Below are 14,793 nucleotides of genomic sequence, written 5' to 3'. Positions count from 1 at the left end.
ACAGTGGGTGATTTTAGCTGATAGGACCGATCATTATTCTGTATTACAAATGTGGTGAACCTTTGTGACTAGAAGTCCAATACCAAAGTCTTCAATGTTTACAAGACATGGACTAGAGAGAGCAGAGTGAAAAGAAAACTCTGGGAGAGACTCATAGGCAGGGAACAGTTGCTATTACTGTGGGCTGGGCAGAGGTGTAAGTCTGGAGTCATCCAGTGGTGGCAGCTCAGGAGCTCTTGCTGGCTCACTTCCTTTTACTGCCAACAGTTGTGTTTCCTTTCAGTTCCCAGACCCCAGCTTGGGAACATGCTGCTGGCACGTTATAGAGCCCATCTTTGCCTTCTCAGTATTAGCATGACAGCATGTGCATTTTAGAGGTAGGTTTCTAAATCTGAAAACTTACCATGCAGACAGGTTTTCTTAGTGCTTTTGAGTGTTTTGGTGTGCGTTGTTAGAAGATTCTCTGAGAATAATTCAGGATGTATGTTTTTCTTAAGCTTATGTTAACTCAGAACATTAAAAGGCAGAGACGTTGATTTTTAGTTAGTAGTTATGACTGTACGTAACTGCTTTAATTCTATCTTATTCCAGGTACCTCAGAATTGAATTATTCTTAATACAGTGGCCCTACTGGATGAAAAGAAAATAATCGTCTGTTTTCCAAATGCCCAAGTTTGTTCTTTGCAACAACATGTTTTACTGTGAAAAATGAAAGAAGGATCTTTTTGGACACTTTAAAGATAGCTGGTGGACTTAGCAAAATGCTTTGTTTGAGGAAGGTTTGCTTGTTTCCACTAAGACGTTACCAAGCTCGAACTCTGAGTAGTGATCTGCTTTTGAGCCAGATAAATAACTGCACCCATGAAGATGAAGTGTTCAGTCTTGTTGGAAGGAACAAGGCCAGGCTTTCTGAAAAACATGTGGGAATTGCGCTGAATGTGCTGTGGCAATTGCAAAAGAAGAGGCCTCTTCTGTTAAGGACTAGTGACTATGTAAGAAATCACTCCCAGTTTCTTGCTCTTTGCATTTTAGCAGAAAACAAGGTACAACACATGGAAGATGAGGTGATAGTGGACACCCTGTACAGTATTCAGAGGTAGGCAGCGTTATGTTGAATTCCACGTCTATACATTCTGTATATGGTAATAAAAAGAGTGTCGCTGTGAGTCCAAATTCCGACTATGAGGAAATTGGGACGCTGTTTTGTCTGAGTACTGTGACTGTGTGACAACTTTCTGTGCCTCAGTTTGCCAGCTCCAAGCAGGATTGATATGTTTTGCGCTCCCAGTAAATGAGGTTATGAGTATAGCACAAATGTTTATAATGTGTTTTTAGATACATTTGGAGGGAGTGATAGAAGCATAAGACATGATACATAATGTGAAGATATGTCTCTTGCGTGATTTCCTTTCAATATCTGAAGCAAACTTTCAAACTGTTGTCTTTGTTCTGAAGGCTCAATGTTGAAGACCATGATTCTCTAGCAGAAGTGCTTGTTACAGAAGCATGGAAAAGATTAGAAAGGCAAGTACTGTAATTCTGTGCTTTGTGAAGGGTGTAAGGTGCAGGCATGGTTTGCCTCACACAATGCTATTCAGAGTTCTCAAAGAGCATTTACAAGATGTTCCAAACATTATGCAAGTATTTTAAGTGTCAGTTGCCTTTTGAAGGTTTTGGAAGTTATTTTTATATAATGTTGAGGCTTTGAGTATTGATGGAGTTTGGTACTTGGATGCTGAAGAGATTCAGATACTGCAACAATGGATGACTAACACAGATTTTGAAATATATTGTCTGTGATTTATGTGTCTGAAACAAATTGAAAGTTTTATTGTTTACAATGTTAACTTCGTGCTTTCTGTCCAACTTTGAAATGGTAGTTTGAAACCAGCTAACCAGCTCATCTTAATACTAGTAATATTTTTTTATTATTATTTTAAAACACCAGCATTTTCCCATTGTGATTTTTTTTCTTTTGATATTGTAACTTTAATTTTTTAATCTCAGGTTAATGGCAGGAGCTAGCGTCAGTTTGGGCACCAATATCACAAAATTGCCTTTCCCAGCTTAACACCTGGGGCATCTTGACAAGTAAATAAATTCAGTGTAGCATGAACACAAAATGGCATTCAGGTAATAATTTACATCCATTTTAGCTATTTCACAATTAATTGCTTCAGAATACAATCTTTATAGATCTCTTACGCTGATCTGATTAAACTGAAGAACTTCCATTTTTTGGAGAGCTGTGTATGCACAATATGTTTTCATATGAAGTACTGAGGTATTTTGACTAAGTTCAAGGTATAACTGTAGGTGACCAAATAGGAAATGTGTAAATATTGTTTCCGTGTTTTGTAATTTGAGTGTAACCTTTTATACAGTTGTTGAATTAGATTTTTGCCTTGTTATTCACTAGAAATAAAAGGTAAATACTCTTCTTTCTTTCTTTGATGTCTTAACAGACTTAGTTTACCAGCTCTATCGAAATTTGCACTGTGTTTATACAAGCAGCGCAGACAGTTTAGTCCCCTAATTGGCAAAATAGCTCATATTGTGGACATGAAACTGGATTCTATAGAGGACATAAGGTAAGTGTCAAGAGTGAAATTGAGTAGCATGAGAAGCAATATGTCACAACTGCTGGGGCTTCTTTGTTAAACACTTTCCATTTTTCTTAACTGAAGGTGTTGTTGTTGTTGTCTTTTTCCAGTTTGGGCTTTTCATGGACAGGTTTGCTCAGGTGACTCCATTTTCCCAATTACTTTGTGAAGAGTTTCTCTATAACCAATCTAAGTGCATAATTAAAACTAACGTTCCACTTACAGTGGAAAAACAGCAGGTATTTCTTTAACCAGATTCTAAATTTTACATGGAGTTTTCTGAGAATTTAGAGGCTAGTGATTCACTAGAAGTTGTCTGTCTACCTTGAGATGAATAGTTTCTCTCTGATGACATTAGTGTAGTTTATTATTGTGAGTAGTAATATGGAATCTTAAAGCAGTGTCATTTTTTTTGGACTGTTTTTTGACAAGTTGAATGAATCAATTCTCTCACTAAGGTATTTATTGGATTACCTTAATATTAAAATTACTTAAAACCTGTCTCCCTAGTCAAAAGAGTCTGAGCTTCTTTTTCTTGCCTCTGTTCTGTCTGGGCCATTTTAGTAAAGGCTGCTGTAGGCTGCTCTTTTTTTTCTGCTTTGTACAGCACCACCACCAGTCCCAAATATTTTTTTTTTTTTTACAGATATGGGAAGCCAGTTTATGAAACTAACTAAATGAGACTGCATTTCTTTAAAGGGTTGATTCTCCTTTGTTTTTAGTTATCCCCTTAGGAAGGGATTTTTTTCTGTAGGAGTGGTAGTAACTAGTTTCCCCAGTCTGTCTCTTGAGGATTGACTGGGTTTCTTTAGTTTTCATTGAACATCAAAGATCTTTTTGCATATTTGAATTGGGCAAGTCAGGGGTTTGCATTAGGCAAACACTTTTATCATAAACAACATCTCAGTAATTCACTGAAAGCAGAATTTTGAAATTATTTAGACAAGTGATTTTTGCTCAGCTATTTTTTGCACATTAGATTGAAAATTCTTCATGACACAGAAGTCAGCAACATACTAACTAACATTCCTTTCTTTGACTAGTTTATTTAAGAAGTCTGAAATGTGTTACTTACCATGTTCAATCTGTAAGCGTAAAATCTTTTGAATCTTTTTAGGATTTTGTCAGTTTTGATGATCAGCATATCTGATGTTATCTCACAGAGTTTTCGAGATCGTTTACTACAGAAGGCTGAACACCTCTTAGGAGAAGAGGATGAAGTCTACTTCAATTATGCCAAAAGAGTAACACAGTTTCTTCAAAATGTTAAACTGACGTACTATCCATTGCTAGAAAAATGTAATAAGATTTTCCTTAAAAGTGCCTCCCAGCTTGATTTACACAATATTAGTATTATTTTTGGACTGTATGAGCAGCTGGGTTTTGACAGTGCTGAATTCCGCTTGGTTGCTAAACAGCTGCTGTCTGAATCAATAGATGATTATCATGATCCTGAAACCTTTGCAAAATTATTTTTTATTCTTGGGCCTATGGCCGGATCCAAGGTGAGAGAAAGGTAAGTTTATTAACAATTTTGTCTTATTTACGACTTACACGTAATCTTCCACACAAATTGAAAATGCTTTAGTGTCTCAAGGAATTTCTGAGTCTATTTATGAGCTGAGCATTAGGTTTTCTAGTTGTAACTTTATAGCAGTGAATTATTTCATTCTGGAAACACTGTCACAGCAGTTTGTCTTAACATAGTTGCATCAAAAGCTGGATCTAATAAACAATGGGGAGTGGGAATACTGTTATTCAACACCATCTTGCAGCTCTGTCTCTTAAGCTGTATTATTTCCTTTCACAGGGGATGATGGTAACAAACTTACTGCCTTTCCCCTGAGAAATACATACAGTAGCATGTGTTGCTTTTTCCTTTTAAAATTTGCAATAGCTGAAACAGTCCGAGTCTTGTCTTTTCTCAGTTTGCTGTACATCCTATTCTATATGAAAGGATGGCAGCAGGGAACCCTCCAGCATTAGTTTAGCAATAGTATTGTGTGGCAGATCTTGCTCTGCCTGTTTGTCTTGCACCACAAAATCCTCTTTGAGGATGGTGTTAGTCATACATCTCTCAAAGTCTTCAGTTTTAGGCAGTATTTGCTATATTAATTAGTCATATTATCAGGCTTTTCTTCATCAGCATTTACTTCTATTCAGAGCTCTGGATATACTGTACAATCAGTTATGAAAGCCTGTATTGGTTTTGCCACAGGTGGCCAAAACCTTTTCCTAGATCTTTTTGTACTTCTTGTTGAAGGTCAAAATGAGGCAGAAAGTTAGTAGCCTTATTTGCCTCAGAACAACTCATGTTTGATTCTGTTATCTGTAGCTTGCAGATTGATGGTGAATTGTTTAGTGCCTTAGAGTATCTTCCTTATGTTTGTACTACTTTTGGAAGTGTTGGACTCACTGTCCTAATGTAGTACGTTTGCATCTCAATCTGTGCCATAGAGATCTTCGCCATACTGTTCAGAAGGTTTCACAAAACAAAGGCCCTTGGTTTTCCTGTATTTCCTAAAGTAGTCTGTTGGTTCTTTTTCCCCCCAGACAAAGAACATTGCTACAATCTTTGCTCCATCTTTTCAACAGTTTTGCTTTGGAAAATAAATATTTTCTTTTCCTCTTTAGGTTACTAGTAACTGCAGCGCACATGGCAGAAGAATTTAGCAGTCATCAGGTGTTGGCGATACTAAAGACCATGCAGAAAATGAGATGTAGGAATTCTCATCTACTCAAAAAGTAATTTTTTATACTATTAAGTAGTTTTCTTCTATAGACAAATTATTTCCTTGTAGTATGAAAAACTGTGTAATATCCCATTGGGAGTGGAGAGTGTGTCGCTTACAAATGCATACACTGTATATAATTAGCTATTACAGACTTCAGAATATCACACCTTCACCCAGAAGTAATTGAGACAGTTCAGGAATTTTGCAGAAGGGCATTTGAATCCTATCAAGTTAATATAATAAAACTTCTAGCTTCTTTACTATTATGTGATCTTTTCTGAATAAACTTATTCTCTAACAATTACTGTAAATTTATGAGAGAAATGAGAATATATTAAGTTGCAGAGAATGTGTCCTATCTTAGGGACACGTTATTGATGTGAATTTTTTCTTCAAAAGTTATTGTGCCCTAATTTGAACTAAGTTGTATTGTTAAGAACCAAGGCTAGATTTTCTGCAGTTGTAAATTGAACATGGTTTATAGGAGAGGTACTATCTTTAATACAGTGAGGGGGGTAAGCAATTGAGGTTTTAGGCACATGAGACTATCATCAGATATGTGATATGGAACAGAGTTAAATGCAGGTTATGAGCAGTCCGGATTGAACATAGTTGTATGAACCAAGTAGATCCTTGTAAGAAAATAGATAAGTGTAACAGTGTGGTATTGGTGGGAAGACCAGGTGACTTCATGCTTTTTCTCCTTGAATCTCACTGGCTAAAAAAGGTCTTAATAGAAGTCATTACCATGCTATACAAATCTAGACCTCTCTGGCAGTTTTAGACCAACATAGATGTAGCAACACTACAGTTATAGTTTAAATGAGTATAGTTGTGCTGAACCTGGCAGTGGTGTTCTGTTTTTTCCCATTCTTGGTTCGCTCATTCCAATGATCTAAATTTAACTGACTGTAAATTCTGTATCAGAAGTAATTAGAGTGGAGAAGCTGTTTTGCTGTGATAGTAGATTACATAACTAAAGCCCTCAGCTGGAGAGAGACTGTTGCATCTAAGTGGAGCACCATCAAAACTGAGGTGGAGAGGAGTGCAGGTGTATACAACCCTCCACTTAGGTACTGTGCAACGTGGGACACCCCTTTTTCATATGGGATGTTGTGTCTTGCAGTATCTTTTGCATTAATATAATACCATGTCATCTTTTTCTGTTTGTATTCAGAATGGTTTCTGTTCTGCACAAACACTTGGATAGCTATCATGTATTACAGTTGATAAAGTTAACACAGTATTTGATGTTGTTGCGTTGCCACGATCCTGAGCTGTTTGCCAAACTAAAAATGTTGCTATTTGGGTAAGTGTGTATTCCTGAGAAAGTAATGGCCTATTTAATTGAAGTATTACACAGTTGTCTAAATATTTTAAATAACAAGCTAAAATGTTAAATTGTTTTCATGAAATATGAAGAAGTAACAAACTTAAAACAATTTGATTCTGTGAACACGTACATGGAAGGACAAGAAATGGATATTGTCTCGACTGTAGACCTAGCAGTATCTGCTAATAAATTTGATATCTTTTTAAAATAGATTTTCTTCCCCCTCCATTGGCCACTGCAAAGTAAGGACTTTGAACAGGAAATTTTTACTGGTACTTTACAGGACGGCTATGCCTTACTTTTATGCTTTTTTATGCTATTCTTTGATACTTGAAGGAACAAGTAATGAAAAGTATATAGTAAGGGTGTCCTGGTGGGAACAAGTGAAAGTATGAAGCAGAATAGTCTTCTGTTGATTGAAGAACATCCTAGTTCTCGTGGTTATGAAGTTGCCACATAGAATGGGAAATTCTGGAATTGTGGGAAAAGAGATCTGCCACCATTGCTTTCACTTCTCACCCTCTAGGAATGAAGCGCCCTGGCTGAATGTGTTTTTTTGTGGATGATACCTTTGTTCCTTAGGGATTTCAGAACTTGGTGCTCCTCAGGACGCCTGCTAAGAAGTTCATTTGGCAGTCACAGAAATTACCCAGGCCCTAGAAACCCACAGACTCGGTTAACAAGGGCAGATCTTCTATCCTTATTAAGGACTTCTGTGCTCTCAGTAACACTTGAAGCCTCAGTGGCTAAGATGCCCCGTCACCTTCCTTTTTTCAATTTTGAATAAATTAGAAGGAAGAAGTTAATCTTGGAATGAATAAAGCCGGTAGTCACTCTCTATGTGAACTTCTACAATGTCATTCATTTTGTACTTTTATGCTTGAAACAATGTGCTGCTCTTGACTTTTCAAATAGAATTTTAATGCATGTAATTTATTAATATATTTTAACATTTTCCCATGTCAGTACTGATGGTCTGTTTTTCTTTTGCATCTCTTCCAGCTTTTTAAAATCTAGTGTCATATCTGCTGATACTGCTGCAATAATTCGTGTTCTGGCCTTGCTTCCTTCGTCTCAAGTAGAAGAAATCATTGTAAACAAGGCAACAGCAATTCTACCTCAGTGCAGTCTCTATCATTTGAATTATATTGCTACAGCACTTGTCAAATGGAATCACTATGACCAGTTGCACTGGCAAAACACTTCAGAGCTATGTGTAAAGCTTCTGCAGAAAATAAATGACTGTGGATTTCAGAGGCTTCACAAAGCTGGGAATGTAAATCTTCTGTTGGAAGAACTCACACATGTGAATGGAGAGTGGTTTCAGGAGGTCATCAGGGAGGAAACTGTGGCCACATGTCAGCGCTTGATAGACCAAATAACATGGAAAAATGTATTACAGTTATCTTTTTTTCTCATAAAAACAAACCACCGCTGTCCTTCATTACTTGACAGAATAGCATCTGTGACTGTTGAAAATACAGACAAGGTATTACCGTTTTTCTTTCCATCTACTGTGTAAGTTACTCAATAAGAAAAGGACAGGTTAGTAGCAAATGGAACAGGATTAAAGCCCAAAAAATCCATTGACTGGTTTTACCTGAAGTTTTCAGGTTTTACTTGAAGTGTTTTTGTTTTGTTTTGTTTTGTTTTCCTCTTGAATCTGCCATTTCAAGTGAGTGAGGATTTTGAGTAAACATAAAAATAAAAATAAAAGGAATGTTCTTAGGTAGTGTACGCAAGTCATCTTTTTAGCTCACTTGCAGGAGTTTTATATGAAGCAGTTTGTAATTTCATTCTGTTAATACAAATTTTAAATACAGGTTTGGACTTGGCTACTGTTTTCTAAGTAGATACTTAGATTGCTGTAGCTGTCTCTTATTTTCCATGGTACTCACAGCTTTATAACAGTATTTTTGTGTTGGGCCAGAGGTCATTCTAGCTTAGAATCCAGGCTTTGACAAATGTGAGAACAGTTTGGTAGCAAGGATGAATAAAGGTTTTGAGATCCTCCCCCTGGAACAGCCTTCCACCAATGCTGAGATTTTGTAGGCTAAAGATGACCTATGGATAATCCTCTTTAATAGCTGTTACTGGATCTGTCCTACACTTTTTTTTTCTGGATTTGAATCTACTTATTTCTTAAACCTTTACAAAATGACACACTGATAGTGATTTTTTTTATAAGTTAATCATGATTGTTTAAAAGCATTTCCTTCCATTCCTTAAACATGAAGTCTGAAAGTTTCAGTACATTATGTTAAGAGAAGTGTTCAGCTTCTCCACAGCTATGTGTTATAAAGAATGTAGTGTGGCTGTACTTGGAAACGTACACTCCCAGTACCTTTTCTAGTTCTACATCCTTCTTGAAGGATGGAGGTGAGGGACTAGAATAGCACAGTGCTAGAGATTTCTCCTGAGCATTGAATTGATGTGTTTCAGAGAACAAACCACAGTTTAAGAGTTTTCTTCAGTGTAACTCTCTTTAGAGCTCATCTTTGCATTCAGGTTTACATTATAATTAAATGTTTACATTATAGCTCATTTTGCATTCAGGTTTATGTTATAATTAAATATTTCTTTTATCTTGTTACAGTATAGCCACATCATGTTGTGTACGTTTTTTCATTACCTATTTTTGTGTGGATCTCCTCAATGCCCTGTCTTTTTGGTCAAAATTACTATGTTTTCCTGCTGTCTTCTTTCAATTTTTTGAAAATTTTCAATTTTTTCTTGTGACAGCATAGTTTCTTTAAGAGCGTTGGATGGGAAACCTTTTTAAGAGCTTAAAGTCTAAGCATACAGTAACACTTGGATTATCTATGTAAAATAGATTTTGATTTTTAGCCATAGCTGCAATTTTAATGACTTGCACATTTTATTATTTTATTCGTTTTTCTCCAGTAAAAGCTAAGGACCAAAAAACCAAAAGTCTTAGTCTCCCAGTTCTGAACGAATTACAAAACCTTTTTTATTATAAAGCAATATTAGAATATTTTACACTGGTTTAATTTGGAATGTCTTTTTTCTCTCTTCCCCAGATCCACCCCTTTGAAATGTATTCTATTCTCTGCCTTTTCTCTATTCTGAACTATGATCCACCTGGCAATGAAGAGTTCTTTGACAGTTGTATCCAACATCTTACTTCTAACTTGAGTAAGTGCATTAGAAAAACATACGTTGAGTAACACATAGACATTTTATTTTTACCGGACAAGAATGGGATTAAGGTGGCATTTTTTTAAGCCAGGGGAAAAAATGTGTCTGTATGTTACTACTAATTTTCTGCAAGATTGAATGTATGTTTTATTGGGTTTTCTAGCTTCATTTCACCCTTTAAAAATTGCTGTTAATAAGGGAATAGCGAAGTATCTTGAGCATAGTATAAAACAAATGGAAAGTCTGATTAATGTACTATGCAGCTATTGGAATTAATTGTTTTGGCACTCCTCAAGGAAACATTAGTTGAGGACAGGACATGTTGATAGTTCATCACAAAGAAGTGACTAAGTTGTAGGGGAAAATGTATGGCCACTCAATTTTTTCTTTTTTGTTTGATGACACAGCCTAATGGAAGTGCAAAAAATTGTTAGCTACTAAAATGTTGTGGAGTTGCCTTTTTAAGATGGAGTTGTTTTGTCCTGCAAAGAACTGTTAAATGTTACTTTAGACTTTGGTGCAGTTAGCAGAGGTACCCCTTCATCTGGATGTGTGTTCATTCCGTATGTTAAGACAGAAACTTGGATGAGTTGAGGTGCAGGAGAACATTGCAAGTCCTTTCTATGTCATGTTGTGTTAACACGGATTTCCGTTTGGCTTTTAAAGGTTGTTTTGAAACTCACCACTTGGTGCTGCTTGGTCATGTTTTGGCAGTGGCTGGTTATTTTCCTCCAGCTCTGATAAAGACAATATTTAATGTTTCTTTCCTAAGCAAATTGGATGCTCAACTTGAAGGTAAATATCTAGCTCTGATGAATTTGGTTATGTAGTGTTTGACATAAAATGAAATTGTGGACATATGTATGACTTCAGAAGTAGACTTATTCTTTAAATCATTTGGTGTTCTGGAAAAAACCCTCTATGTAATCTAGTCAGTATTTGAAGGCTAGAAGGGAAGGAATGAACAAAAATCTGTGCTTTGTTTTAAAATACTGATATATATTACAGATGCTGCTGCCAGATGAGGGTTCATTCAAACCGTTTTTTTTTGTCAACTTATTGCAATCAGTATATTCAATTTTATTGGGAATAAAATTGCCTGACTGTAGTATTATTCCAAGAAAGAGCCATAGTCCAAAGGTCAAGAAATAGTGTGGAATTCTTACCTGTAAGAAATGAGTCGCATTGGTCTCTTCTCCCTAAGTAAGGGACTGAGTGTTTGTTTGACTGTTTCCTGTCCTTGTTTGCTATGGATGCACTACTGACATTTTGCCATCCACCACCTAGCTAAAAGTTAAATGATGAGAGAGTTTAGATTGCTACTTTCTGTCATGCTATTGTTGTTAACATCGAGCAAAAATTATTTTTCGTTTTTCTTTAAAGGATTTTTGAGAAGCTTTTTAAAATTTTGCAGCATGAATTTTATAAATAGTATAGTGCACAGATACCTGTATCTTTAGTAAATAATTCAGAGGTAGCCAGCTACTAAAATGTAATGGGTTTTTCACACTTCAGTTCACAGCTTTTTTTTACTTTGTTTAATTTAGTCCTGTCTGATACCTTAAAGCAGAGGGTCCGCTCACGCCTTATGAAACTGAACAGAGCAGTCTGTCTGGAATGCCCAGAGTTTCACATCCCTTGGTTTCATGAGCACTATTGCCACCATAGCTTTTATACAGGTAAGTAATTTAGGAGGGGAGAAACTGCCCTTGTAATAATCTGTTTTCAACAGTCTGCTAGGCACTTGTTCTAAAACTTTCCTGCTGACTATAGCACACAATAGAAGCTCAGAAAGGCACACCCCGATTATCCACCGAGGGTGTATTCTTGAAAAGTATAAGCGTATTAATGTACTTAATAGGGGATATTTATACCTAAGGTACAATTTATATACACAGAGATGGTATATATGACATAGAGGATGAAGCAGGAACAGGATCATCAGAATTGTCTACTAGAGGAGATGCTGTGTTTTCAGAATGGATCACTGATCCCTACTTCATTTAGGAGGATGAACATTTGACTTAGATCTCTTACGGTGAGCATTTTTGCTACCTCCTTTTAAACTCACTGCTGTCATCTTCCTCAGAAGAATCAAGGTCCATCAAGGCTGAGAGATGGAGTAGTTAAGTCTTCAGCTTCATAGATGTAGGAGCTGAGATCTTTGAGAACAGTGACCATTTTGGAAAGTCTAGCCAATGCAAACCCAGTATCTCCTCCATTAATTCTTAAGGAGAGATCTACTTTGCAAACTCATCTGCATTACCTATGAGACTGAAGATATTTAATGGAGCAAGGTATTAATCTGAAATAGGTAGAGCAGTGATGAATAGTGGGGTATCTCCATAAGAGATGCAAAATAAGTAAACAATTATTTAACGGTCTAAGCAAGATTAAAAACAAATAAAAGTGAAACCTGAAAACAGTTCAAACCAGAAGCCAAAGTGTATGTCGAATGTGAGTGGGAAAACTCAGGATGGAAAGTCTGGATTTGCAATTTGTGCACCTAGTACATTAGTAGGCACCTGTCACTTTCCACCCAAAATGTGATGATATGATCTCTGAGCTATGATGGAATAACACCAGGGAACAGCGGAAAAGCTCCTTAAATTCAGTGGGCTGGCTGTCAAAAATGCAGTGTCACAAAGTGCTGTTTGAAAATGTTGGTTGCTGTGCATCTTGATGTGTGAATTCTTTATTTTGTCGTTACAGGTAGGAGCCGAATAAATCCACTGCGACAGCACGTTCACAAAATGCTGGCAGAGATCTTAGGAGGAAGCCATTATACAAGAGTGTCTGTTCTCACACCATACTACTATGAAATAGGTGAGAATTTGCTCCTTTAAGGATTGCTATGGAGACTGCTGATACCACTATTATCACCAAAGTTAGGAAGCCCCTGGGGCTGTGGATTCTAAGGCCACAAGATACAGCAAAGAAGAAACTGCTGTTTTGGCAGTTTGTACAAAACACACTTTCTAAAAATGTTATGGAATACGGATACAAATGTTGGATACTGCTAATTATGATTGTCACTTATTTTTTCTGAATGTAAACATTATACTGATCAAATTATGTTTCCTTTTTCAGTCTGTAAACAGAGTTGTGTTTTCCCACAGATTTTGAGTGCATTCTGGATAAAAATAAAAAGCCTCTTTCCTATATGCCTCAGAATATGCTTCTGAGTGCTTTGGAGGGAATACACTGGAGACGTGACATCAAGGTTGAAGGGAGAAAGGCTCTGCCACCAGGGGCTCAGAGGTTAGTACCTGGAATTTTTCTATGAGTTCTTCCCAGTTTAGGTCAAGTTTAGTCCAGGATTTTTGATGGTTTTATCCTAAATAGTTGGTGGAATCCCTGGGCTGTTTATTTTTCTGTTCCTTTTTCCAAAGCCTTTATTAGCTTTAGCCTTCTTAGGTGTGGTGGGTTGGCCCCAGCCAGCACGTAAGCTTCTACCCACTTGCTCGCTCACTGCCCCTCTGGTGGGAAGGGGAACAGAATCTGGAGGGTGAAAGTGAGAAAAAAATATATTCAGACAATATAAATATAGATTAAGAAGTGAAGGAAAAAAAAAAAGAAACAGAAATCAAGCATTGCAAATGCAGTCGCTCACCACCAGCAGATCAGGCTCTGACTACTTTGGAAAAACTCCTCATCTTATTGTGGGCATGAACTTATGTGGTGTGGAATATCGCTTTGGCCAGTTGAAGTCAGCTGTCCCAGCTGGGCCCCCTCCCAGCCTCTTTCCAGCCCCAGCCTACGCACTGTGGGGGCAGAGTGAGAAACAAAAGGCCTTGATGCTGTGCAAGGACTGTTTAGCAACAGCAAAATAATGGGTGTAGATTTATCAACGCTGTTTTGATCACTAGTCAAAAACATGGCACCATAGAGGATATTATGAAGAATATTAATTCCGTCTCAGCCAAACCCAGTACACTCGGGTAGATAGGGCGTTCTTGAAATTTGTATTTTATGAGATTAGACTACTGTTTTCCTCCCATCTCTTTGAACGTAAGCCTTGAAAATGCCGGTTGCTGGTTTTGCCATTTGAACAAAACAGATGCAAGAAGGAAATGCTTTTTCTAAGTGACGTGAAGTTCAAGTGCATCTAGATAAATGTAAGGAAAATGTTTTGTCTAGTTTCATGGAGTTGTTTAATTTTCTTTTTCTGTGAATTGCTGGGTTTATCTAGTAATGGTCTTACTGAAAAAAATCAACTGAACTAGAAATACCACTTCTTGGTATTCAGGTGGAACCTGAAAGTAAATACACGATTTTGTTGTTTGCAGAATTGCTTTGGAACTTCTTGATTCAAAAGCTTTTATCAAAGATTCACATCACCTGAAAGGAGAAGCTGCGGTGAAAAAACGACACCTGGAAATGCTGGGGTACCGAGTCATTCAGGTGAGCAGTCAATAATATTCTGTGTCTTCTATTGAATTGTACCTGTAGTGCAGATTGATACATTTTCCTTACAACAGATTTAAAGGTAGTTTTCCTCTAATAGTTAAAAGCACCTACTGGGTGAGAACAATTCTTTAATTTAGGGGTGAAATTTCGAGCTGTTTATAGACTCTATAGAACTTGCACCTTCTCTGAAAGCACCTGCAGCAAGGATGAAGTCAAAAAGTCTTAGCCTTACCTTACTGCAGGCAAACTAGCAATCTCAACATAGCCTGAGTAAAGAAATTTCAGTTTCAATACACCGAAGATTTTTGCATGAGAAAAAGTTGAACATACGCTCATTGACCCACACAGTCAGTTATGGCAACTCACATGTGGGTCATGGATGCTGGCTGTCAGATGGAGTGGTAGTACTGTGACTGCAACGACTAGTGACCAGAGTTAATTCTCACTCATAAGCATAGATACATTTGGGTAATGGAGGTTCATGAATGCAGTTTCTCCAGTATATATAATTACTGTGTTACCTACTCTAACTTTAACTAGAACCCTTGTGTAA

The 14,793-nt window shown here is 37.0% G+C and overlaps 1 protein-coding gene across 23 annotated transcripts in view; it reads left to right on the top strand.

Moving 5' to 3' along the window:
- Positions 1-14,793, top strand: part of FASTKD1 (FAST kinase domains 1) — a 36,132-nt gene that overhangs the window by 3,931 nt on the left and 17,408 nt on the right. For 14 of the 23 annotated variants that reach the window (XR_014586216.1, XR_014586217.1, XR_014586218.1 and 11 more), the window contains 13 exons: positions 592-1,096; positions 1,456-1,524; positions 2,466-2,591; positions 3,721-4,119; positions 5,238-5,348; positions 6,516-6,647; positions 7,674-8,160; positions 9,713-9,827; positions 10,497-10,625; positions 11,378-11,509; positions 12,543-12,656; positions 12,950-13,091; positions 14,120-14,234. Coding sequence is in view for 18 of the 23 variants with exons in the window: in XM_083842383.1 (XP_083698509.1) it covers positions 762-1,096; positions 1,456-1,524; positions 2,466-2,591; positions 3,721-4,119; positions 5,238-5,348; positions 6,516-6,647; positions 7,674-8,160; positions 9,713-9,827; positions 10,497-10,625; positions 11,378-11,509; positions 12,543-12,656; positions 12,950-13,091; positions 14,120-14,234 (2,406 nt within the window). In the remaining 5 variants the exon portion in view is untranslated. Of the gene's footprint in view, positions 1-283; positions 378-591; positions 1,097-1,455; positions 1,525-2,007; positions 2,134-2,465; positions 2,592-3,720; positions 4,120-5,237; positions 5,349-6,515; positions 6,648-7,673; positions 8,161-9,712; positions 9,828-10,496; positions 10,626-11,377; positions 11,510-12,542; positions 12,657-12,949; positions 13,092-14,119; positions 14,235-14,793 lie in introns of those variants that run through there. The other 9 variants (XM_083842378.1, XM_083842379.1, XM_083842381.1 and 6 more) reach the window with 2 other exon arrangements.

Source organism: Anser anser, assembly GCF_964211835.1.
Source record: "Anser anser genome assembly, chromosome: 6".
In the NCBI taxonomy this organism is placed as follows: domain Eukaryota; kingdom Metazoa; phylum Chordata; class Aves; order Anseriformes; family Anatidae; genus Anser; species Anser anser.
The sequence above is the reverse complement of the archived record's forward strand: the minus strand, read 5'-3'. Positions and strand labels throughout refer to the sequence as shown.